We start from the raw sequence: 26,489 nt of genomic DNA, 5'->3' as shown, positions 1-26,489 counted from the left end.
CTAAGTCGTTGTGACGTTTCTTCTGGGGGTAGGGAGAGGAGTTGTAACATCCGGGTCTTCGTCCAGGCCCTTAGAATCCACCTCTCACAGGTTTCTGCCTAGCAAGTAGGTCGGTGACCTTTGCAAACTGTCTTCATTGGCCCAACAGGTGATTTGCCTCAACATCTTCAAGTAATGATCAACCTTCTGCGTTGTGAAGATAGAATCAAGCTGGTAAGAAGAGACAAGAGTGGCAAGTTTTAATTTTTAATTGTGAAATTTGGTAGGGAATTATTCATGAGCATTGAGCGTGGGGCGGGGGGGAGTGTATGTGAGTTTTGACATTCTAGCAAATTCTCCCAAATTGTTCACAAAAGCCAAAGTCAGGTTGGCTCCTCAGCACCCAGAAGGTCCAGGGAAGGGATGTATCAGGTCTCTTTGTCAGTCGGCACTAAGTTGCCATCTTCATTCTCTGGATTTTATCTACTCACCCATCTAACAAACTTAGGGGTCGGTGGGTGGGCTGTCTCTCCTCGGAGCCAGGCACTTCCCCTCATGTTGGAGATGTAAGTGAGACATGGCCCCTGAGCCTAAGAATCTCATCTTAATTCCTACACTCACAGTGGAGAAAGGTAGAAAACAGAAGTCCTTGGTCTGGGTGCAGTGAAGGAAGGGGGCCCCACCTGCAAAGGCTGGCCAGTGAAAGCATCTCTGCCTGTGTAGGCCGTGCGCCTGGAGAGCGCCTGGGCAGAGCGGGTCCGCTACATGGTGGTGGTGGACAGCAGCGGGCGGCAGGACACGGAGGAGAGCATCTTGCTGGGCGTTGACTTTTCCAGTAAGGATAGGTGAGTCTGATGGGCCGGTGGTTCCCGTCTGTGATGGGGACAGCAGTTGCTGCTGGAAAAAGGTTTCCATGGGAAATGACGGCGGGCTGCGTGATGGCACATGGCAGGGTGATCGGACGCTGGGAACAGGAGAATACGCCGTTTCCGCTCTCGTGTGCTGCGTGCTGTGCTAGATCCCGTCTCTGCTCTCAGAGAGCTCGGTGTACCGAGAGGAAAAGGAAAGTTCCATTGTGCTTTGAGCTTGCACACGGGGTACTATTGGGGTGCTCTACAGGAGGGCATCTCAGCCAGGAGGATTGTGGTAGGCACCCAAGTAAAGACAGGAGCCAGCCCAGTGAAGTGAGGAGAATGCCTTCAGGCCCATATAGGAAGTATGTGAGTGAGGGAGAGCGTATCTGGTGCCTCATCCAGTATCTCTACCCCATGGATTCCCAAGTCCTTCTTGTTGACAGGTCCTGGGTCAGAGGCTTGGAGAGAGGTTTGGAATTTCCCAATAACTGGTGGCCAAGTGAGTTTTATTATAGACTCTATTATATGTGTGAAATGAGGGTGAACGGCTCTCCTTACATCTAGGAGAAGTTAATGCATGTGAGATCATTGCAAAGCCTGGATTTGTTAAAACTGGATTAAATTGACTCCCTTTAGTCATCAGTCATTAATGTACTCATTCATTAAGCAAACAGTTTATTTGCCTTCTGTGTATGAGGCAATAGGCCAGGCCCAGGAAAACAAAGAAGCAATAATACACACAGTTCCCGACCTCAGCCAGCTTATAAGCTCAGTGAGGAAAAACCATAACCAGTTGCTGGGGTGATGGGCCCGGTGATGGAGAGATGCACGGGGGGTTGTGGGAACACACGAGAGGGGTGGGCCTAGAAGGGCCATGCCAAAAGCCCCTGGAGCATGCAGTGGCTAAGCGAAGGATGAGTGGGCAGTTGGGCAAGTTCCAAGGTGAGGGGCATGTCGGTTTGGGCCTCTGAGGGGTCCGCTCCTTGCCTCGCCCTAGCACTGACACAGCCAGACGCTCCTCGTTGCAACCTAACTTGTATTTTGCAGCTCTGCAAAGGAAATACAATTAGCCCATCAAGAATGGGTAGGACGGCAGGGTGGGACCTGAGAATTGGCCTAACATGAAAGGCTTAGTCTAATTTTGCGTGAAGGGCTTGAAACTACCTTCCCCACAGAAGCTGAAGCGGAGGGTGGGAGAGGGTGGTCATGGTCGCAGGTGCTTGGAGCTCCTCTGTGAGCCCAGAGCGCCCTGTGTGCAGCGTCGCACGCTCGCTCACAGCATTACTCCCCGGGGGAGCTGTTAAGTGGTAGCAGAGATGTTTGCTCAAGATCCTGAAGGTGGTCGGAGCTGGCCTTGGCACAGTTACAGCGGTTTCTCACAAGCCGGCTCTTTTTTAAATGCCTGAAGAATTTTCTTAATAATCTGAGGAGCCCCTCTGATAAAGCCCTTTCTTCCCTTCTGTGTGTTTCAAGTGGTGCCAGTCTCTACAGTATCATTGCACTGTTTCCACGGGCAAAACAAAAGCAGACTAAGCCAGTTTTTAAAACGGCAGCTGCAAAAAAGGTACAGAAACAGAGGTCCAGAAATGAACGCCAGTAATGGTGTTGGCATGCTCCCCTCCCCCGCCGCCCCAGGACAGGAGGCTGGGGTTGGCTGCCAGGACTTGCCTGTGTCCCCTGGAGTGTGTATGGCCTTGTGCCAGGTGTGCCAGCCATCGGTGGCTTTACCTCTGTTGCAATGAGGGTGTGTGGTCCGCTGGTTGTTCCTTGTCCCCTGAGAGCTGCAGCTGAGACTTGGTGTTTATGGAGCTGCAGCCGTACCGGATGGTGAGGTCAGAGTACCCTGTGACTGTCTCCAAGCAGGGGTCACTGGCGACTCCTGCTAGTGGGTCATCCCCGACCCAAGTGTTCTAGAATTCAGTGGTGAGCAGTCCCTGCAGACAGCCTCAGAGCTTCTCCCAGGCACACACCCAGCATGTGGACCCAGGTCAGTGCGTGGTTCCCTCTGTGAGCTGGACGGGCTGGGAGAAGACACAGAGGGAACATTGTAAGCCGGTGGACTCTTAACTCTAGATGGCTTCTCTTCTCTCCTGCGTAGTAAAAGCTGTACCATCGGGATGGTACTCCGACTGTGGAGCGACACCAAAATCCACCTTGATGGTGACGGGTAAGTAGTTCTCTTTTAAAGGGTGATTTTAAGCACTGTAGACTTTGAAACACGAGGGTTGGGGCATCCTTGGATAATCATTAGCAATGAATCATGTGTGTGGCATGTTTACATCAGAAGAAATAGGACTGCCCTCCAGTGAGCCACACAAGGAAGGGAGATTGTGTAAGGGAGTTTGGGTCATGCAGTATCAACAGAAGCATATTATAGGAGAACTACTGCTGTATGAAGTTCAAGAACAGCAATAAACTGACATTCGTTCATTTACCTTGATTTGTTAAATGAATACTCATTACTTACCCTCCATTTGGGGCTGGTCCCTGAAAGTTCATAGGTAAATGTGACGCAGCAGGAGCACACTCACCATCTTTAGGGGTGCAGGGAAAGACATATAACTGACAGGTACAACAGTGTTCAAAGTGCCACTTTAGGGGGTGCAGAGGAGGAATCATTTAGTGTGTCCGGGGCGGGTAGACCGGGGACGAAGGGCCGTCTGAGTTGTGCACAGGTTTGCTCCTCGGGGAAATACATGAGTTCTGTGATGAGTGGCAAGAAGCAGAATAGGAAATTCTCCCTACACTAGAATTCCAACAGTAAAAGTTATGGTGCCTCATAAAATAGAACTGGGAGAGAAAAATAAAAATTTGATTTTTTTGAAGAGGTAGGATTATGGTTATATTTTTCTGTTTTAAAAATGTCTTCCATTAATGTATTTTCCATGCAATTCTGGGGGGAAAAAAATGGATGGGATATGTGGGGCGAGAAGTAGGAGGTGGGTTGGGACTGTTGCAGGAATGCATGCAAGATAGTATCAAATGCTGTCATTGCGTCAAACCCTTGGCTGGGCTTTCAGTTCTGGGCAGACCTCGCGTTGCTGGTTAAGGACACACTTGTCCTCGGGGGGTCCCCAGTGGGCCTGCCCCTGTCGTCTTGCAGCAATGTGGTTAGAGGGCCTGACTTCTCACCATAGTATCTTTTGTTTTTCATTCTCAGTGGATTCAGCGTCAGCACAGCAGGAAGGATGCACGTCTTCAAGCCTGTATCTGTCCAGGCCATGTGGTAAGTGTGGGTTGAGGGACACTTTTAACTCCTCAAAAATACTTTCCTAGCTGACAATGACTAGAAACCCCCCTGTACTTACAAGCCCATTTAGGTGCATTTATTTTGTGTGTATGGAAAAATATACATAACAGAATTTACCATTTTAACCATTTTTAAGTGTGCAATTCAGTGAGGTTCAGTACCTTCACGTTGTTGTGCAGCCATCACCACCATCCATCTCCTGAACTTTTCCATCATCCCAGGCAGAAGCTCTGTACCGCTTACGCACTAAGTCCCTATTCCCCTCCCCCAGCCCCTGGCCACCACCATTCTACTTTCTGTCTCTGAATTTGCCTCTTCCAGGTCCCTCATCTAAGTGGGATTGTAGTATCGTCCTGTATCCGGCATCTTTCACTTTAAATAATGCTTTCAGGATTCATCCATGCTGTAGCATGTGTCACAGTTTCCTTCCTTTTTAAGGTGGAAGAACATTCCATTGTATGGATAGACCACATTTTGTTTAACCAGTCATTTGTTGATGGATTTTTGAGTTGTTACCACCTTTTGGCTATTGTGAATAGAGCTGCTATGAACATTGGTGAACAGAGTATCTGTTTAAGTCCCTGCTTTCATTTCTTTTGGGTATATACGTAGCAGTGGAATTTCTGAATCATACGGTAATTCTATGTTTAACTTTGTGAAGAACCACCAAACTACTGTTTTACACTCCTACCAGCAATGCACAGGGATTCCAGTTTCTCCACATCCCAGGCAATGTGTGTTTTATGTTTTTTGTTTTCGTAATAGCCACCCTGATGGATGTGAAGTGGTAGCTCATTATGGTTTTGATTTGCGTTTCCCTAATTCTTTAATGCTGAACATCATTTCATGTAGTTATTGACCATTTGTATATCTTCAAAAAAATGTCTCTTTTGTCCTTGGGCCACTTTTTATATTGGTTGATTTTTGTTGTTGTTGAAGTGTGTCGCTTTTACATATGTACAGTTCCTCCTGACAAACGTCATTCCAGCATAAACTCACTTATTCATTGTCCCTGGCGTCAGTAGGCATTTAGTTTGCTCCATGAAGGGAAGGGCACTCTGCTACCGTGTTTCCCGAAAATAAGACAGCCAGACCATCAGCTCTAATGCGTCTTCTGGAACAAAAATTAATATAAGTCTCGGTCTTATATTACATTATGTAATATATTACATTATATCATATATCATATCATATCATATATCATATCAACATTGTCTTGTAAAATAAGACCGGGTCTTATATTAATTTTTGCTCCAAAAGATGCATTAAAGCTGATGGTCTGGCTAGGTCTTATTTTCAGGGAAACACGGTAGGTGCTAAACATCTAGGAGGCATAAAATGGACATAATTCCTATTCTTGTGGAGTTTACAGTCTGTAGAAGGAGGTGGCCGTAAATACAAAACAGTCACACGTTACACCGACGGAGGGCGCTCTCACAGGGTGCCAGGTTATGGGATACTTACCACCATGTGCAGGGGCTGGGCAGGGGTCTCCCTGGACACTCTGCTTTGGGGATGAGGTTGCTGTGGCTCAGGGCTGCACCGGGTGAAATAAACCACGGCCAGAGCGTCTCTGAACCCGGCACACACATCTTAGAGCCTTCCTTGTCGTTGGAGGGCTGCACAGACCGCTCCTGCAGCAAACCCAACAATCTCTCTCGTATAATCTGGAAAAGACTCAGGAGGAAGCTAGTGGCGTCTGATGAGAAGAGTTCTGCCCAATGTTTCAAAATAATTACCCATTTCTCTGGGACAGAGAGCGTTATGCAGAATTCTCCCATGGGCCACAAGTTAATATTATGCTTCATGTTTACCTCCTCTGTTACTCCACACTGCAATCAATTCAGGATTATATCTAGGTGTCTCAGATGTTTCTTTGTGTCCCTGGATGATTTTTTTTTTAATCTCTTTCTCTACAGGCAAGTAAAAAATAGGCCCACGTGTTTTTCTAAAACTTCAGAACCAGAACTAAATTTAGTAAATATTCAGCTCAAGTTTGTTCCCTGAGCCAGCCTAGAAATAGGACAGATATGTGCCACTGGGAAAAGTGATGTGGATTGCAGTGGTTTTTATACCATTGCTGAGTGGTTCTCTGATAACTCCCCCTCCACCCAAGTCTTCCCTCGTCCACCCTTCACTGATACCTAATTCACCCCATTCACAATTTTCAGCCTATATTTATTTTTGTAAACAGAGGTAAAACCAGGTAACTAAGTTGGCCATTATGTTACACATTTTTAATATTGTTTGTCCTACCCCATTCTGCGTTCCTAAACCTTCAGTTAGTTTCTATGTTATAAAATGCGTTTCTAAAACTCATTTCCTTAGGAAATGGAAGCAGCTAAGCTATTATAACATTGATGGTGCTGCTTAGAAATTAAGTTACTTAGATTGCAGTAACATGGTCATGACTCTTGCTTTCCAATTGCTAGATTTAATTGTGGTTCCTATGTTGAAGGTGCCCACAACCTCAGAAGTAACTCTAATTCTTGCGAGTTAATCGATGGACTGTAAAAATGACACATGAACCAGCCTGATGGGGAGAGTTACGAAGTTGTTTTGTTTCCTTGTTGGGAGTGGTGAAGGATGTCCATCCATCTTGGTCAGTGTCTGTGCTGTGGAAACGATCTGTCACCCGGCAGCCTGGGAATCCCCAATAGCGAGTCCTTTATGAACTGCCCTTCCCCCACCCCAGTGTACACCTTTCGTCGAGGCGAAAACTCAGCGCTGCTGTGCCTCCCAGGTCTGACCGTCTCCCCCTCCTCACCCAGGTCTGCCCTGCAGGTCCTTCACAAGGCCTGTGAAGTGGCCCGACGGCACAACTACTTCCCCGGGGGCGTGGCGCTCATCTGGGCCACCTACTATGAGAGCTGCATCGGCTCCGAGCAGAGCTTCATCAACGAGTGGAACGCCATGCAGGACCTGGAGTCCACGCGGCCCGACTCCCCGGCCTTGTTTGTCGACAAGTGAGTGTGGCGCCTCCTCAGCCGCTCCCACACCCACCCCGTGCCCGACCCTGCGTTCGTGCTATGTCACACCTTGCCTGTCTTCTAGTGATTGAGGGCCACCTCTCCCTGAACCAGCATCTCAGGCAGGGGTTCCTAACCTGCCGCCCATGCGTAATCTTTGGCTGGGGAAAGGGTCTGTGACTGCCATCCCCCCTTTAAAATCATGGACACACTTGGATGTGAGTGCATTTCTCGGGAACGGCTCCATCGCTCCCATCAGATTCTCAAAGGAGCGTGTAGCCCACATACTTCCTTGACTGGCTCTCGGGCAGTGCCTGTGCTCTGGCCTGAGTCTCAAAGCTCTTCCCGCGCTCTTAGAAGTAGTATTAATGTGAGTCCAGTTCCTTGGATCCTAAAACACAACTGCACTAGCACAGTCCAAGGACAGCCTGCCTTAGCAGCAGCAACGGCGAGTCACGTGGCCTAAGGCCGCACGAAATTGAAGTCTAGTCCAGAAAAAAGAAGCCAGCGGCATCCCCCCCTCTCGGGTCAGCCCCTCCTCCTGCACACTGTTGTGTCCCTCTGGGACACTGCATACAAGAGGGCTGTGGACAGAGGGGGGCAACCTGCACAAGGACAGGCCTGGCAGCCACGCCGTCCGAGGCCTCCCGGAAACTCTGAGAGGGCTGAGGAGAAATGATAGCTGGCTTCAGATGAATGGGTGTCATGTGGAAGCAGGATTAGCCTGGTTTGTGTGGCCCCTAAAGTGAGAACCGGGTTGTTGTGTAGAAGTTACAGGGAAATACAGTAGTACCTCAGGTTTTTAACGTCTCTATTGATGAACATTTTGGTTTATGAACGCCATAAACCTGGAAGTAAATGCTTCAGTTTTCGAACATGACTCAGAAGTCGCACATGTCACATGGCTTCCGCTGAGTGCAGGTCCCTGAGACCTAGCTGTCAGCTGTTTTCCAACATCTCAGAACTTGTGGATTACATTAAAAAACCGAGGTACCACTATACATAGATTTGGGTCCTGTGTGAGGAGATCATGGGAGCTGGCCATGGCCGGACCTGTGGGCTGGCTCAGGGGGCAGTGATGTCCTCAGCGGAGGCCCGAGAGCCCAGTGGCCTGGGGATGTTACACAGGTGGTTCCAGCCTCCTCCCCTGAGAGTCTGATACTCGGCAGGACCAGAGTGAGGAGCGTGCTCCCCACCCACTGCATGCCCTCTTTATCTGCCCCACTCTGTTTACTCCTGTGGGGGTTCTGGACACAGAGCACGACTCCTCTGTCCCTCCCCCGCACCCGCTGAGGACACGCACACCAGGAAGTTAGCTGTATGAGCCCAAGCCACGTTCTCTTTAGCCCAGGAGCAGCATGTGTTTCTGTAAACTCTGACCTCAGGCTTCCTATAGTTCTGCACTTTCCTAATTTCTTTCCAGGCCAACCGAAGGGGAGAGGACTGAGCGCCTCATCAAAGCCAAGCTCCGAAGCATCATGATGAGCCAGGACCTAGAAAACGTGACCTCCAAAGAAGTAAGCAAACTCTCCCCTTCTGAGCAGAGGTCACGCGCCATTCGTTTGTCCTGTTGTCCAAAGCACGGCAGAGGCAGGCCTGGGACCTGGCCTTCTTTCCCCATCGGTGCACCAGCACTAGGAGGTTTTTCCGGCAGGACTAGTGTAGTGGAAAGAGCACAGACCTTAGAGTCAGACTCGTTTGAATCCAGCCTTGCCGCATAACAGCTGTGAGGTTTGGGGCAAATTCCCCGACCTCTCTGAACCTGTAAGACCTTTGGTGAGAATTCCACGAGACCCGAGATTGCACCAAGAAGCATTTACCTGTTAGCACCCTCGCCTCTGCCCTACATCACCTTGTGTTTCATTTGACATAGAGCAAACTCTATTTCTCCACAAGATCACAACTTAAACCAGCAAGTTGCTAACCCCGGACCACCTTCCATCTGCCTTTTCATGTTTCCCTTGATCACTTTTTTCTTTTTTCAGTTGCTTTTTGCTCAAGGAATGCAATGAATTATAACAACTTAAACTAGGTAGATCTAAGAGTTGAAATGGTCATTTTAAAAAGTCGTACCCCTTGGGCGGCCGGGTGGCTCAGGTGGTTGGAGCGCTGTGCTCCTAACACCGAGGTTGCCGGTTCGACCTCTACTAGATTGAGAACAGCGGCTCTACCTGGAGCTGGGCGGCCATGAGCGGCCGGCGTGAACTGCCGTGAGCGGCCAGCCAGTGACCGGACCGACTGGCTCAGCTGGGTAGAGCGCAATGCTCATAATACCAGCATGGGCCAGTGAGCTGCGTCCTCCACAACTAGACTAAGAACAACGGCTTGACTAGGAGTTGGGGGGATGGAGGGGGGGAGAGGGAGGGGGGAGGGGGAGGGGGGAAATTAAAAAGTCATGTACCTTTTTTAAATTAATACATATAAAAATCAAATTGTAATACCTTCCAAACCAAGGTGAAATTGATTTTAGGTTTTCACTGTGTTGAGTTTAATATTTAATTGTAAAGGTCTGAGTGCTTTAAAACTCAGCAGAAAAGATCACGTGGGACTCAGTCTTTATTTGAAATAATAAAGTTGCCCCCGTCAGATTTACTTTGAGGCTGAGTAGCCTGTATTCCCACCCCCCATGCATATGCACCATGTGTTTTAATGCAAAAAACACCTGTTTTGAAAACAGCCACAGTTCACGCTGTGACTTTACTTCTTTGGAGGGAGACAACTGTTTTCTTTAACAAATCACTTTTCCAAATATTTTCCACTCCACAGATTCGTAATGAATTGGAGAAACAGATGAACTGTAACTTGAAAGAATTCAAGGAATTCATAGACAACGAGATGCTACTTATCTTGGGACAGATGGACAAGCCCTCCCTCATCTTCGATCATCTTTATCTCGTAAGGGGCGCAGCACATGGCAGGGTCTGTCTTGGGGAACATAAATCGGGCCTTGATTGTTTGAGCAAGTCAGAGAGCGGAAAACTTGAGTTACTAGCGCCTCGATTCTGACTTTTACGGGAACTCCCTCCTCTGGCCTGCAGGCTAGTGGTTTGCTCTCCAGCCAGATGCTTGCGATGTGGCTCCCAGCTGGGCCGCGGGGAGTTGTTTGAAAGCTCTTTGGCATAGTCAACTGGCACCTATTTTCAGACTCTTGCCACTCTTTGCCTTCTTCACTCACTCACACTCAGGCCCCGTCCAGTTATCTCCAAATGGTTTGCGGGCTGAAAATCCCCAGTTACTAAACGGAGTGTGCTCGCCAAACCCCAGAATTATGCCTCGGCATCCCAAGCCGTAAGGAACAGTAGGAAAGGCAGACCAGACACCTGTAACACGGCTTTCTCTCTGCTTGTCCTGGCAGCCACTCCATGTACTGCTCCCAGAGCCCGTTGAAGGGACAGGCCCGGGTGATGCAGCTGTGGTGGGAGGTGCACGGACACCTCATCTCCAGCTCTTGCTCACATTTTCTTAAAGCTCTAAATCTCCTTAGAAGGCAACTGGCAAGTTTTCAAAGTCAGACTGTAGAGGAAGGGACGTTACTAAAATTAGGCGGCACAGCATACGCATGAAAATCAGCCCCACCAGGCCAGATTCTCACTCCCCAGCCTGAACAGCGATGTGACTGAAAGCAAGTCTCTCTGCCTCTTTTTTCCTTCATCTTACATGTTATGAGATGATTGTGAGGATTCAATACAATACAGCTTTAAGGCACAGGTGCAGTTTCTGTAGGCACTAATTGGTGACCATCATTAGAGCAGAAATTGCTGGGAAAGTTGAGGAAGTGCATTTGCTGTGGAAGGCATGAGCGATTTTGTTCTCTTCCTATAGGAAGTAGTTAATAGTTTTCCAAACGCATACGAGGTGTGATCAGATAATAAAGTGAATGTTTAAGTAAAAAAGTGTATCACAGTAAAACACATTGCCATCAATCCCCTTCAAAGTACCAGGTTTCCCCAAAAATAAGACCTAACGGGAAAAGAAGCCCTAGCATGATTTTTCAGGATGACGTCCCCTGAACATAAGCCCTAATGCGTCTTTTGGAGCAAAAATTAATCTAAGACCCGGTCTTATTTTTGGGGAAACACCACACTCTCCCTCTTTGAACTCATCCCATCGTTCTTGCCACTTTCTGAAGCAGTTCTGGAAGTCCTCTTTTTTTGTGAGTGTCTTTAGTTGCGCTGTCGTGGCTGCCTCGATGTCCTGAATCATTTTGACTTTGGGGAAGAGCCAGAAGTCGCACGGTGCCAGATCCAGTGAATAAGGTGGATGAGGACACACTGTAATGTTTTTATTTGACAGAAATTGCCGTACCAGAAGCGACGTGTGACACGGAGCGTTGTCATGATGGAGGATGATTTCCTGCACACTTTAAAACACACCTTCTTTCAACCGTAGCTCACACCCGACTGGCTGCACCGAACAAGTTGAAACCTGTCACACACTGTTAATAAGGTTCAACATGTTGCTTCCCGTATTGAAGATCCCTGCCTTTCCGTTGGATGGCACTGGGCAGCAGCATTCACCGTATTTTCACACATGGCTTCTGGTACGGCAGTTTCTGTCAGAAACATTGTGATGTGTCCTCACCCACCTTATTCACCGGAGCTGGCACCGTGTGACTCTGGCTCTTCCCACAGTCCAAATATCCACGAAAGGTAAAGGTTTTGAATCGATTCAGGATGTCAAGGCAGCCACGACAGCACAACTAAAGACACAAAAGAGGACTTTCAGAACTGCTTCAGAAAGTGGCAAGAATGATGGGATAAGTGTGTTCGAAGCGAGGGGGAGTAATTTGAGGTGGATTGATGGCAATGTGGCTTTTACTGTAATGCATTTTTTAAATTTAAACATTCACCTTAGTTTTTGATCACACCTCGTATATCGTGATATATATATTGAATATATTTATAGATAGCAATATATATGTGTATATACGTGTGTATATATGTATACATATATATTTCATGTATATGTTACAAAGTATATACATGTGTGGATTTGAAGCCTGTACCTTGAAAGCTATGGGGTAGCGCTGGGCCCTAATCTCCCGGGAAGTTGATGTTTTTCCCTGGTGGAGACGTCCGAGGGCAACTCTAGCCCATCGCTCCACTAGATGGCGATCACGACAAGAGGACGCTCACAGCCTTAGCAAGCGCTTGTTATTTTTCGGTGTGGTTGGTACTTTTTGTCATTTTTTCCATGAGAGATACTAAAGGAATTTTTATGTTTGTGCGTCTTCTTCCAATGTGAAAATCCAGCTAGCACCCGCATGTGGCCAGCGCCATCAAGGTCCCTGAAGTCCCTACCTCCTGAGGGGTCTGCCCTCTTGGACAAGGAAGTTTAAAGGGAGACTAAGCCTGTTCTTTTTCTCTTTGTGACTCTATGTTGTTTGCATTTCCTAAGAGCAAAGGGATGTTTCTCTTCTTTTTTTCCATTCGTGTTCTTTGCATGCTCAGAAATGGAGAGGATTTTTAAAATACCGTTTTAAAAGTATTAAATTAAAACATGTTATAGAAAGTTAGGAAATATAAGAAAATTCAAAGAAAATTAAAAGTATTCCGAACTTCGCAAATCTAAAAGTAGTCACTGTTAATAGCCTGGTATATTTATTTTTCTATCTTCTGGGTTTTGTTTTGTTTTTGTTTTTAATGTACATATAGCTTTTTTTTTTAAAAAAAAAAAAAAAAGGAGAGAAAAAAAAGAACCATACTGTTTATGTTTACATAGTTTTGTACCCTGCTTTAAAATTGTTTTATTATTATGTGGTATTTCCCTGTGTCATTACATATCCTCCAAAAGTATAAGTTATTTCAATGGCTCCATCATCTGGATCCATCATCATTTATTTTCTTCTTGTTGGACCTTTGGGTTGTTTCCACTGTTTTGTTATTATAAGTAACCATAAATGTCCTTGTACATAAATCTCTGCAAATTCTGGGTATTTCCTCAGGGTAGCTTTTTCTAAGTGGAATTTCCCGGTTAGAGGGTGGGAACTTTTTTAATATTGCCAAAATACTTCCCAGAAAAGGTAAGCCAGTTCCTACTTTAATCAGTGGTACTGAAAGTACTCTTTCCTGAGGGGGAGGTCAGAGGTCACTGCCTCCGGTGAGAGGACCCTGCTGGAGTCTCAGAAAAGGAAGTGGTGATAGGGGAGCAGGTTTTCCTGAACTTGCCCTTCCCCTGTCATGCTGACGATATTGTGAATGCCTTGGGAACCTGCTTTGATACTGGCCTCTGTCAGTTCTCTCTGTTCTCTGAGGCCAGGGGCCCATGAAATCACCATCACCATCACCATCAGGCCTAGCACACACCCAGCTCTGAGGCTGACATGTGACACTCACGGGGGTTTGTGTGATCTGTCCCCCAGGGCTCTGAATGGAATGCATCCAATCTGGAGGAACTGCAGGGCTCAGGGTGAGTCTGCTCCCCTTATCTTCCCTTGTCCTTCCAGGCAGCTTAGACACCGGGTTCAAGGTCGAGCCCTTGTGCTGCCCTCCTGTACGGAATTGCCTGCACCCCGGCAGCCAGGCTGATTTGCATAGCGAAAAAGATGTACTTGAGAATGTCACTTCCTGAATAATTCATTGGTTTTACATTTTCCTGGGTTTTGTGTGATGGTGTGTGTCTGGGAGAATGATCCCAAATCACAGTCCGATGGTATAGACAGCCGGGATGCTGATAGGGCCACAGCCCCCTCCCCCTGCCCCATTGCCTGGCAGACCTGCTGAGAGTCCTTGTAAGGACACCTGTCTGTTGGGCCAATCAGCACCTCTGATCCCTGGACCGCTCCTGGTTCTGTCTGAGCTTACACCTTTGGGTCTAATGGGAATCTTGCAGCTAAATACTGTGTCGGCCAGAAACACATGCCTGTCTTAGTCTGAGAAATGCCCGGCAGCAGGAATGAAAAATGTTTAAATCTAGACCTTCAAGAACAGATGTCTGGACATTTGAAAAAAAAACAAACAAAAACACAGCCGCAAAATCACCATTTTGTGGGTTTGACATGATGGCATCCTTGAATTACTGCATTTAAAAGTCAAGACTAAACAACTCTTAAAATATATCTTTAGAACTACTGGTTAAGATGTGTTATTTCTACAGAAAGTATTCTTAAAATGAATGGTGATATTGTCTTTGCTTTCTGTCATGCTGGGAATAAATAAGTTACTTTAACGGTAATTTTTAAAGCATTTACAAATCTTTGTATATGAAATCTATTTGAGGTATTTTCAAACTCCTGAAATTATTTTGGTCTTCCAGGAAGATAAGTATTAAGTTTAGAGACCCATAGCCTGCCTTGTTTCAAAAAATAATTTAAGGCAGTTACCCAGGACATAAATAATGGACAGATATATTCTGCTTTTTAACTGTTTAAAAGTGGAGATTTTTATTTTTTAAAAGCTTCTGTTTGCTCATGATAATTATGAATTTCGAAACTTTAAGAGAGTTTAAATATGTATTTAAATAATACATAAATCTGTTTTCCAGAATTAACCCTGCTTAGCAAAGCTTTGAACTGAGTTTTATAAGTTTTTCTACATATAGAAATTTGTTTTTTAGTATAAATATAATACATTCTCATCATAAAGTGAGCATTTAGAAAATACCCCCAAAAAATTGCTATTAATGAAAAACAGAAGTCCCACCAGAAAAACATACACCCTTTACCGTGTTTCCCCGAAAATAAGACCTAGCCGGACAATCAGCTGTAATGCGTCTTTTGGAGCAAAAATTAATATAAGACCCAGTCTTATTTTACTATAAGTAAATTTATCTCCATTACTCTCCATTAATAAAAAGACAGATTTATCTCCATTTTGCTATAAGTAAAATAAGACTGAGTCTTATATAATATAATATAAGACCGGGTCTTATATTAATTTTTGCTCCAAAATATGCATTAGAGCTGATTGTCCGGCTAGGTCTTATTTTCAGGGAAACACGGTATTAATATGTACTTGATTTTTTTTCTCTGTCCTGTTTTTTGTTACTTTGTTTTTTGTAACTCCTCATTCCGATTCTCCAAATTTGTTCTTTTTTTTTTTTTTTCTCGTTGCAGTGTTGACTACATTTTAAATGTCACTAGAGAAATAGATAACTTTTTCCCTGGCTTATTTGCATATCATAACATCCGAGTCTATGATGAAGAGACAACAGACCTTCTTGCCCACTGGAATGAAGCGTACCATTTTATAAATAAAGCAAAGTAAGTGAGTGGAGAAGCCAAAGAAACCGGTCTGAGGAAGAAACTGGCAGATGCTGGGTGGCAGAAATTAATGACAATCCCAGACACGGATGTCTTCTGGCTTAGGGAGCCTTAGATGTCAGATGGACCTCTGATTTTAGACCACAGGACCCCTAGCACCAAAGGGACACAGTTGCTGATCTTTACATGGGGGCCCAAATGAGCTTGTTGTCTCCCACCTATCACTGATTGTGACATTTGACCCCAGTTTCGTCATCAGTACTTGTTTCAGGCAAGGGTGTAATACCAAGTGGACACTCTCTTGGAAGCTCTGCCTGTGGGGAGTCACTGAGCCAAAGGAGAAAGGGGGGCAGGCCAGGTCGTACATGGATTTAAAACACCTTTGGGATGCTTCCCCCGCGAAATCTTCTCAGGCAGGTGCGCTGAGCTATGGCCTGCCTTCTCCACCTGATTGGTGTGATTTTCCTCTTTGAGCAGAATGGGACAGACCATGAGAGGTTCCCCACTGCCCCGAGCCTGTCACTGGTTTCACCCGCTTTTGTTCTCACCTTCTTCTCCTACAGAACAACTCTGTCTTCCTGAAGTCAGGAACACAGAGAGACAACCCTTTGAGATCCCACCTTCTTTCTGCTTTGCACCCCTCCAAGTCAAAGCTACATAACATGTCCTCCCCAACATGTCCTCAAACTTCACCTGCATGCCTGGGGTATAGACTTCAGACTGGCAGTCCCCAAAAGAGGGCACCGAGATTGGGTGATAGATTGAAGCCTGAGGTGCAGGAAACGAGCCTGCTCACACCTAACAGGCTGGCTGCTTCTAACGTAAACAAGCAGACTGGTGGGCTCACCTCCTGTACAAATAAAGCTTCCCAGGTGTTGCCCTTCCCAGCCTGGTGTTCCGCACAGTCTTGAGCAGATGATACCTCGAGAAAACCCTGTGCCTGGCCTTGTCGTAGCTGTTAAATTCAGCCATACCTGAGCCAGCACTTCCTGCATATAAACCACGTACCCATCCTCTCCTGGCTTCTTTCTCTCTTGGCCAACTTAAGGTGCTGCCATCCTCATTCTGTCTCCCAAGGGCCTTGCAGCTTTGGGTTCACGGAGCCCATTTTTCTGCAACAACCCTTTCCATGTCTCTATCTGCTCTAGCAGCTGAGTAGCTTTTGCGTATCTCCCTTTCGCTGTCCAGTTGCTTCCTGCAAAAGGGTTTCTTAGTCTGAGAAATGCTCAGCAGCAGGAAGAATTCCTAGCCTGTCCCAACGATGCGGGAAGATCCCTAATTTGTCTCTGAAGGCAGCCGATTTTGGAGCTCTCCCTGCAAAACTTGGCGAGGCAGGGTCAGATCTATCTCCATTTCCCATTGTGCGCTAATTGATTTCGCAGTGAAGTTATTTCCTTTAGAGAGTGTGGACTTCGGCTGCATAAACATCAGGACAGAGGACTGGGGCCGTGAGATAACTTCAGGGTTTAAAACAATCCATTGGGTAAAACCTGAGAGGACCAAGTTGTTGTTTTTTAAAAACTCTCTCCCCCTCCAACCTCCCCGGCCCCTGCAGGAGGAACCATTCCAAGTGCCTGGTACATTGCAAAATGGGTGTCAGTCGCTCTGCCTCCACAGTCATAGCGTATGCGATGAAGGAATTCGGCTGGCCCCTGGAGAAAGCGTACAACTACGTGAAGCAAAAGCGCAGCATTGCACGCCCCAACGCGGGCTTCATGAGGCAGCTGTCTGAGTATGAAGGCATCTTGGACGCGAGGTGGGTGACTGTCTGCAGAGGGTTGGCAGGACTGAGCTTGAGAAGCCGCCATCCGCATCCGAGCAGTGGCTTCCACAGCCAAAATCCCGCCTCTCAGGGGGAGCCAGTTTGAGAAAAACAACTATTGTTTGAGGTTTGATGAGTAGTTTCCAGGAGGGATCCGTTCTGATTTTTGTTGGCACAGACAGCTGTTTTGCTGCGGGAGAGAGCGGTGCCTGACTCCCAAGCTAAGGCATGACTTCGCGCGCAGCGTGGGCAGGTGGATGCTCGTTTCCTGACCCACTGCTTTGGGCCAAGTGCTGTGCCAGGTTTTGCTGCGGGTTAATTCCCCCCTCCCCACCACCGACACGCGGGGCAACTTAGGGCAAGCTCGTTGATCTCGTCCAGCCTCAGTTTCCTCTTTCTGAGTTAACAATGAACACCCACCTGGTAGGATTGTTGTGAGGTTTACATGAGTTGTGTACAGATTTACCTTTACAGAGACTTTGCTAGGCCTGCCTCATGGTAAATAGTAATGGTAGTTTCTTTTTAAATGTCTACCTCCACCACCACCCCACCACCTCCCAAAAAAAGGTCTACAAAGTAAAGGTTATCCCGCATTTATGGGGAAGTAAGGAACTGACGCTGGAGGTTACCTTGTCCCACATCACACAGCCAGTGGACGGCAGGAGGAAACACATGGCCAGGTCAATTGGCCTCCAAGGCACGGAGACCCCACAGAGGGGTTCCCCCTGTCACCCCAGGAAGATCCCTGCGGGACTTGGGGTCTCACTTTCTCCCTGTTCCCTTTCTATTCAGTCTGTAGGCTTCCCCAGGACATTTCTGACTGGTGTCCTGAGGGAGCCACAGGCTAAGCCTGGGCCTCGTGACCACGTTTAGGGAAGCAGCAGCGCCCTGGCAGGGTTGAACAGGGTCCGGAGGACAGCTCCGGACGTGTCCACTATCAACCAGAGAGCAGCTGGACAGCTCCCCAGGCAGGACCGGGGCCGGTGGGGGTGGGGGTGGGGGAAGAGTGTGCGTCCTCCTCTGCTTTAGCCCTTCAGTCACACGCTCCGTCAGTGCCCTAACCAGGGCCTCCCGGCCGGGGTCGCAGCAGCATGGCGCTGACCTTGTATTGCGGCCCCTCCCGAGGGCCCCCTTGGCCTCCCCTGGAACGTGCACGTGGAGCAGCCACAAGTGATCGTGACACTGGCAATGAGCAATAGCAGATCCTGAATTTACGTTTTCCTCTCTCTCATCTTAACCTTCGTGACCCATGAGGCTGCTATTGCTCTGAAGTTTGCGGAGGTGACTTTGTACCTTATTTCACTATCAGCCTTTTTCTTTTACTTTTAGGCTTTAAAAATAATAACTCCACAGTATTAAAAGACATATTTTAAAAACTGACCTGTAATCTCTCTGACCTGAAATATTTCCAATTTTCTGGGGTCTTCCCAACTTTATTCACGTGTGTTATGTGTTTACATAGCTACGTTCGTGTAAATATACCTATATGTACATGTATATACACACATACATACATAAATATAAATTTGTATAAATCTTTACATACTCTCTGCTTTGAGCCTTATTATTTCCCTGCTATGTAGGTGAGTATTATTCTCATATGACAGATGGAGAAACTGAGAGATGGAATGTTAAGTGGCATCCGTGTGTTCACCAAGTGAGATGGTACACTGGGATCGTGATAGCATTTGATGTCTAGACTCTTTTCACGTATCTGCCACATCGTCTTCATGACAGAAAGTCACTGAAGGCTTCTCGTGCAAGCCGTGGTGATTTAGGGTCGTGGTGCTGTTTCTTTCTTCCTTGCATCTCTTGGGGACAAATGAACAGAGAGACGCTTTCCCTAAGTGAGCCCCTGGCGCCCACCCCAGCCTGGTGCCGTCCCTTGCTGGCTCACACCTCACCCTTCTTCCCAGGACCCTCTGGGCACTGGCCTCTGCTGACCTTCTAATGCCCTTTCTCTCCCAGCAAACAAAGGCACAACAAGCTGTGGCGCCAGCAGACCGAGAGCTGCCTCCAGCAGCCTGTGGATGACCCTGCAGGGCCTGCGGACTTCCTGCCAGAGACCCTGGATGGCACCCGCCCGGAAGCCCGGCTGCCCTGCTCGGATGAGCCTGCCCAGCCTGGGTTCCCAGGCAGCAGGGCCCCTGGGCGGCCCACTCTCCCCTGCTGTTTCCGGCGGCTCTCAGATCCCCTGCTACATTCTCCCAGTGACGAAACTGGCAGTTTGCTCCAGTTAGAGGACCTGGAGAAGGGTGCTCTGTCGGAGGAAGCGGCTCAGCCAGCCCGGCCTCCCCAGGAAGGCCCCAGACTCTGTGAGAAGGAGGGGAAGAAGAAACGAGAGTTGGGGAGCCTGAAAACCCGGAGTGGCCCCTTGCCACAGGTGGAGGAGATGGAAAGGGAGGAGGCTCCAGGAGCCGGGAGGTGGGGGCGGCCCCCAACCCAGCTCGATAAAAACCTGCTCAACCGGGAAAACCTAAATAACAACAACAGCAAGAGGAGCTGTCCGGATGACTTTGAGGTAGGTGTGGAACCAGCATGTGGGGACAGGACCAGTCACTTCTGTCCTGCCCTGCAGAGCAGCCACCTCACAGCCACCGCCGCTGCTCTGCCAGCTCGGCAGTTCTCATCCCCGGCCGTGACCTGTGGGCTTATTTCAGAAAGTGATTCTGCAGGCCGATTGGGAATGTAGACATATAGGGGATCAGGGATATATAGGGGGCAACACTAATCCCTGTGTGCCCCTTTACCCCCACGCACCTCATTCATGTCTTGGCCAGGGCTTCCAACTTTCTCTTTTTTCCCCCCTTATGTAAAATGTAAAACATACACCTCATTACGCTGCTTCAACATTTCTCAGTATGCGCTGTTCTGAATTCATCGCACCCTCATCCACTTTCCCACACCCTGGATTATTTTGAAAAGAATCCCAGGTATATTGTTTCATTCTCAAATGCTTCAGCATATAATGTAACCACAACATCATTGCCGCCTTTAAGAAATTGATGGTAATTCCCCAGCATCATCAAATATCTGGATTTGAACTCAGATTCAAACGTTTAACTCCGTCAGTCCCTTGTAGCTGTCATATTTAATGGGTTATCAGCAACAAAGGGTCAGCCTCAACCTGGCGTGTACTCAGAAAACCATGAATTCCTCCAGCCTTTCCCGTCCTCCAAATGGCCCAGGAATGGAGACTGGTTTCCTGGGGGGTGTGCTGTGCCTCCCGGTCTGGCTTTCCGCCCTCGCTCTGTGCTGGCTCACTATGGCCAGGGCCAGGCGCTTCATGTCCCCTGGCTTCACTGCCCATCTCCTGGGGCGGCCATGATTCGCTAGTGAGAGCCCTCGGAAAGCTGGCAGACGCATTCTGACCTGCAGAGGGTCCGTCATTATCACAATGCAAACAAAACTGGGAAGTTAGATCTACCGACCTCCAAATCATAAAACATATTGCAAACCAAGTATTAATTACTCAAGAATTCCCTCTGTGATCCACCCTTCCCTCAAAAAGCAAATATCCGTAAAGACAGATGATATACAGCCTCTTGGTCCAAAATAGAGGTGCCTCAGTCTGAAATGGCATAGCCGTGAGTCATAGAATGGTGACCACGAGAGAAACTTGAATAAGAGGGTAAATGAAGGACAGTCCTTGTCAGGCCAGAATTGGATTGCATGGGTGATGTTACCTGGGGAATAGGACCTAGAGATACGCATTCATTCATTTGTTCAACTCATGTTTATTAACTACGGTGCCAGGTGGGTGAAGGGTTGCAGCTGTAAGACAGCTAGCACACGTAGTCTTACGGGGAGACGGATGGCAAACACGTAAGGGTGTATAATAACACAAATGCAAATGGTACTCCATGTGATGACACAAACCGTGGCGTGGTGGAGAATAACTCGGGAGGGGAAGGGATGAGAAGGAGAGGGCCCTGCAGAGAACCAGGAGGACAGCCTTCAGGTCCAAGGAGCGGCGGGTGCCAAGGGGCTTCCTGAGGGTGGAGAGCTTGGTGTGCTTGAGGGGCAGTGGTCTGAGGTGCGGTTGGAGAGCTGCCCGGGGCATGTGGGGCCCCCGGGCATGATGGCAGGTCTCTGTACATTGTTCCAGGAGACTGGACAGCCAAGAGAGAGCTTGGAGCATGGAGGTGACACGGCTCCTTGGGTGTGGTCTGCAGTTAGGCTGATGAGTGAGAGTGGAAGCAGGAACCTGAGGTGATGGTGGCTCAGAGGACGGGCTGAGGACAGAAAGGCACAGCTTGAGAGGCATTTTGAAGGTAGAACTCTGCTGCTGAAGTGTCAGTTCCTCTGGGAAGCCTTCCCTCGGTAGAAGACTTGGAGCTCTTCCCTCTGTGCTGGCACCTTTCACATGGTTTTCTGGCCCGTTTCCCCCAGTGCACAGACAGGAGGCCCTCTGAGGGCAGGGACTGTGTCTTCTCAGTCGCTGCACCTGATGACATGGGATGGGTGCTCTCGAAATACGAGCTGGGTGAAGGACTTCCCTAGCCCCCGCTCCCCACGGCCCCACGGGCCCTGAAAGGTGCTCAAATCTCCCACCGTGGCAGATTGTACTGCATTTTAGAATGTTAGGTTCTAAAGGTTTCAGAAGAGATGAACAGGTAGAGTAACTTTGGTGAGAGCTTCAAAAAAAATTCCTGGGTCAAGAGTTCAGGCCTTAACCATGAGGGTGAGCAGGTCTTGCTGGAACACCTAGAAGCCAGCTAAGACAGGGTTCTGCAGGAGACCCCGCCTCCCTCCTCCCCCACCGCAGGCTCCCCTACAGCCTCCAGGAGCCACGGCTGAGTTTCTGTTTGACTCCTCCAGTATTGGACCTGCCCATGACTTCTTACCTTAGGGGACCGCAGTCTGCCACCCTGGACGGTATTAATCTCTGGCAGTCAGGGCCTGGGGACGGGGGGTGGCTAAGCTTCACTCTGCAGGAGAAACCTGCCACATCTGCTCTTTGCCAGGCCGGCTTCGTTTTAGACTAGCTTAGGAATCCCACAGCTAAACAACTCTTAGGGGAGACGGTCGGCTTCCCCTACCTCCACGTTTGCTCTTCTCAGCTCTGTCTCAGCCCAGACGAGCAGCCCTGGTGCCTGTCGATGGGCACAGGAGGAAGGCAAATGGGGCTGGAGAGGCCCGTGTCGAACTCACTTAGCCCCTCTAATGACCAGAGGTGGGTGGTTTGCCTTGGCAAACAAGGCCAGCGTGTTTTCCATTGGTACATGAAACCCACCTCAGCCTGGCTCCCTCATTGGGGCCGTGGGCACCTGTGTTTGGGTCTGTAGTAGAATCTTTCCAAAACTGTTTTTGTCCCTTGCCACCTCTCTGGGAAGAGCATAACTCGATGGTGGTTCCATTGCTGGGTTCATGCTGGGAGGGGCAAGTTTCATTGTCCAGCCACAGACTCCCCAAATGCAGATTCTTTCTGGAAAGGAAAGAAAGGGAGATGGCACCTACTGTGCCAGAAACATAATTCCATTGAGTTCTCAGTGCCGTGAGGGTAGCCTCCAGATGAGAGTAAGGCTCAGAAAAGGATTGTTTGGTGCAGGTGGCAGAGGCGCGGGTGACCAGGGTGGCCCCGGAGCCCTGCTGATTGCGTGGCCGAAGGTTTGCCCAGGCTCATGCGCATGTAGCTTCTGGAAAGTTTGGTTCAGCGTCTGTAACTCAGCTCCAAGCTACACCAGTCGTGGTCGAGTGGGTTCTGAGATCTCTGTGTGCCTGCACTCTTGGAAGTGAGTGTGCTGCCCCTCCAGGGCCTGCCCCCGCCCACCCCGTGCCCTCCTCGTACTTGGTGGTCTCTGGCCCATATTACACTCTCACAATGTTCTGTCCCCTTTCAGCATGATGCTATATTTGGGATCCTCAGCAAAGTGAAGCCTTCCTACAAATCCTGTGCCGACTGCATGTATCCTGCAGCCAGCGGGGCTCCGGAGGCTTTCGGGGAGCGACTCGAGAACCCTGGTGCTCCCGCCATCTGTACCCAGCCGACCTTCCTGCCCCACCTCACGTCGTCCCCTGGGGCCCACACATCAGGCAAGTCCCGAGCTTTAGAGAAGCTGGCCTCTGGCCCAACCGAAACACCCCCATTCCTACCACCAGCAGGCCCAAGGAGACCAGACACCGGTGGCTCTGAGGCCCGGGCTGTCCCAGAACTACCAGCTAGCCTTTTAGAACCTTCCAGAGAGACCCAAAAAGTCCTGCCAAAGGCCCTCCTTTTGAAGAATTCTCACTGTGATAAGAACCCTCCCCGCATGGAAGTAGTGAAGGAAGAATCGCCACCTAAGAAAGACGTGAAGCCAGCCAAGGACCTGCGGCTCCTGTTCAGTAAAGAAACCGAGAAGCCGACCACACACAGCTACCTGATGCAGCACCAGGAGTCCATCATTCAGCTGCAGAAGGCAGGCTTGGTCCGCAAGCACACCAAAGAACTCGAGTGGCTAAAGGGCACGCCCGCAGACCCCGTGTCTCCCTTCAGGGATGGCACCACCAGCAGGCTGGAGGCCAGCATACCCGAGGAGAACCAGGACCTGGCTCCTGTCCCACCGCCAGGGGCCCCGGCTCTGCCCGGCCACGCTGCCAGTGACGAGAAGTCAGAGGCCGGGCCCCCTCCATCGGAAGGAGCCTCACTGAAGAGCGTCACTCCCTTCCTCTGCCGCCTGGATCACACCAGTCATTTCTCCAAAGACTTCCTGAAGACCATCTGCTACACCCCCACCTCATCTTCCATGAGTTCCAACCTGACCCGGAGCTCTAGCAGTGACAGCATCCACAGCATCCGCGGGAAGCCAGGGCTGGTGAAACAGCGGACGCAGGAGATCGAGACTCGGCTCCGGCTGGCAGGCCTCACCGTCTCGTCCCCACTCAAACGCTCACACTCTCTTGCCAAGCTTGGAAGTCTCAATTTCTCAACAGAAGATCTGACCAGTGAGGCCGACATGTCCACCATCGCCGACTCCCAGGACGCCAAGTTGAGCGAGGATTCCTTCTTGCATGAGCCCCAGGCAACCCCAAGGAACCCAGCCGCCACCTCTAAGCTGTCAGGGAAATCTGCGCCAGAAAACTTGAAAAGCCCGTCATGGATGAGCAAAAGCTGATCCCCCCTTTAGCTCATCACACGATCCCTCCCTTAGTTTCACTGTGGATTTTGGTCAGCCCCTCAAGTCTTGATTTCTCTTAAACAATTGGCGTTCTCCTAACTTCCCCCCCACCTCTTGCCGTAGAGAGGAGGAGAAGAAACAAACCTGCAGCCCGTGAAGAAAGGGGAGTGTCAGTTGTGTGGTTGGGAGAACCAGAAGCTGTGGGCCCGCAGACTCGGAGCCCCAGTCATGTGTTTTCAAGAAGAATCGTGTCTTAAGAAGAGCATATACAGATATGCACACATCACAAGTGCTTCGTTTGCAACATGCAGAAGAACAGTTGTGATGGCAGATGGCATTGTCACCACGGCACACGTTCCTAGCTCATTCCGGCCCTCGTGGGTAACTCTTGGATGGCAATATAAGTCCTACCTCTGTTCTTGCTGTGCTTTTTATTTTTAAAACACAATAATGACCAAGGCTTGTTCCAGGGAATAATGCTGTGTCAGGAAAAGGTTTTCCAAAAAAGAATTATTCCTTTTTTTTTTTTTTTTCCGGTTGGGATCCTAAAAAGTGTTAAGATTTTTAACGTGACTGCATCGAGCACTGTTAACGTCAAGTTACACGAAGGCGTTGAATGCTGTTGAACCAGCTCTGTGGTGCATGGAGATGGTCTGTGCACTTGATTTCTCTGTGCCGGTGTGGTGGTACAGCCGAGTGGTGTGTGTCTGGCCAGCACGGGGGGGCCGGGGGGGGGAAAGGTGATGTCCTCAGTTGTTGCTAATGGAGTTTAAATGGCACCTCACGCCTGACCTGGAGAGAAGGACCCACGAAGTGTGTTGAGTCTCTGCTGCTGAGCCCAGTAGTTGTGCTAAGGTTATGAAAGCGCTCGAGTGTCAGGCGGGGTCGGTGGTTCTGAGATACAGATCGTCCTGCCAGGAGCCCCGGCACTCAGGTTCATTCGGTCACATCTCCTCATGTTTGGGGAGGAAAGGCGATTCCAGCTGAGAGAAATGTGACTGTTGAAAAGCTTCACAGATGTTTACAGTTGCCCCTTTCCTGTGGGGAGAATTCCTCCTGGTTCTCTCTGGCTCTTCCCAGCGGTGAGGATGTGGTACAGGAGGGGTCTGTGGTCCCAGCCTGGGCTCTGAGTACGTTTAGAATCAGGTGAGCTCAGTGCATCTTGCTGTTGTGGGCTCTGGGCTTGAGTGGAGGGTCATCGGTGTCAGTCATCAAGACCGGCTGTTAAAATGTTTTGAAGGGAGGACGGGCTTGATGAGAAAGGTCCAGCTCAGCAGACTGTGGCGCGCAGCCCCATGAGCTAAGAACAGTTTTTACATTTTTCAGGGGTTATAAAAAAATTAACTAGTAGGGGACAAAGACCACGTAGCCGGCAAAGCCTAAGATATTTACTATCGGGCCCTATATGGAAAAAGTGTGCTGACCCCTTTTTTTATTTGACCACACAGCGCTGCCCAGGGCCCTGTAGGAAGAAACTGGGCAAATGTAAAGGCCTCCCTTTCCCTTCAACACCTCAGGCCAAATCCTTCTCCTGACCCACACCTTGCCAGCCCACCCCCAGCATGTCTCCTGCGGTGGGGGGTGGCTGCGTTCATGGAAGAATGCTGCTGGATGGAGCTTCCCCGTAGTTACAGCTTACCCTCAGGCGGGCCAGCCAGATGAATTCGGTGAAACTAGAAAGCCTTCAAGGAAGGACCAGCCAAATTCTGAAAGTGGGTGAATGAGTCGCCATCTTACATTGGTCAGAACGAGGCCCCCCCCCTCTCCCTCAGAGCAACCATTCTGAGAGCACCCAGGCAGGGCCTTTGGGAACAAGGACAGCCCACGTGTCAACTGGTGGGTAGAGGTTTTGCAAAAACCCTCTCTCTGGGAACTTTTTATCCCTGACCTTATTCTTTTTTTTTTTTTTTTTTTAGGTATACATTATTTTACTTGATAGGAATTTGTTTACTCACCACTGTCCATTGCAGTCACCTTAATAGGTGATTATCTACTTATTCCTGAAAACCCTGTTAGGGTTTTTCTCCCTTTCTTTCAGCCAACAAAAGCATATTCTCAAAAAAAAAAAAGAATTAAGTTCAGTATGTTTTGCCAAATTAAATTTCATGTGGTAGATCAATTTTTGTGTCAAAATAATCCTTTCGATTTGGTGATGACAGGCTTGTGTTGGTTTCTGTAACCGTGCCTGCGTCTGAGTGATAGACTTTTGAAAACTTTTAATTTTGAAAGCCATAATTTTCCTTATCCAGTTAGAGGGTGGGACACAGATTACAAATATGAGTGGGGTTTTGGCCCTGTTCGAATTATCCGTTCATTTTCGGAAGCACAGATCGTATAGCATCACTGAAACAGACCGGGGCTTAGGGACCCATCAT

At 48.8% G+C, this 26,489-nt stretch overlaps 1 protein-coding gene across 6 annotated transcripts in view; it reads left to right on the top strand.

Annotated features, from left to right (window-relative positions):
- The window catches only part of SSH1 (slingshot protein phosphatase 1), a 55,289-nt gene extending 29,103 nt beyond the window's left edge, over positions 1 to 26,186 (top strand). For 5 of the 6 annotated variants that reach the window (XM_019757476.3, XM_019757478.3, XM_074321788.2 and 2 more), the window contains 12 exons: positions 149 to 213; positions 703 to 824; positions 2,932 to 3,000; positions 3,994 to 4,059; positions 6,855 to 7,049; positions 8,476 to 8,569; positions 9,819 to 9,947; positions 13,414 to 13,460; positions 15,106 to 15,252; positions 16,808 to 17,008; positions 18,983 to 19,535; positions 22,858 to 26,186. In XM_019757476.3, the coding sequence (XP_019613035.2) occupies positions 149 to 213; positions 703 to 824; positions 2,932 to 3,000; positions 3,994 to 4,059; positions 6,855 to 7,049; positions 8,476 to 8,569; positions 9,819 to 9,947; positions 13,414 to 13,460; positions 15,106 to 15,252; positions 16,808 to 17,008; positions 18,983 to 19,535; positions 22,858 to 24,111 (2,942 nt within the window). In that variant the 3' untranslated portion in view covers positions 24,112 to 26,186. Of the gene's footprint in view, positions 1 to 148; positions 214 to 701; positions 825 to 2,696; positions 2,821 to 2,931; positions 3,001 to 3,993; positions 4,060 to 6,854; positions 7,050 to 8,475; positions 8,570 to 9,818; positions 9,948 to 13,413; positions 13,461 to 15,105; positions 15,253 to 16,807; positions 17,009 to 18,982; positions 19,536 to 22,857 lie in introns of those variants that run through there. The other variant, XM_019757480.3, reaches the window with a different exon arrangement.
- Positions 26,187 to 26,489: the final 303 nt, after the last annotated feature.

Source organism: Rhinolophus sinicus, chromosome 9 (assembly GCF_057876585.1).
Source record: "Rhinolophus sinicus isolate RSI-liver-muscle chromosome 9, RSI-T2T, whole genome shotgun sequence".
NCBI lineage: Eukaryota > Metazoa > Chordata > Mammalia > Chiroptera > Rhinolophidae > Rhinolophus > Rhinolophus sinicus.
The sequence above is the reverse complement of the archived record's forward strand: the minus strand, read 5'-3'. Positions and strand labels throughout refer to the sequence as shown.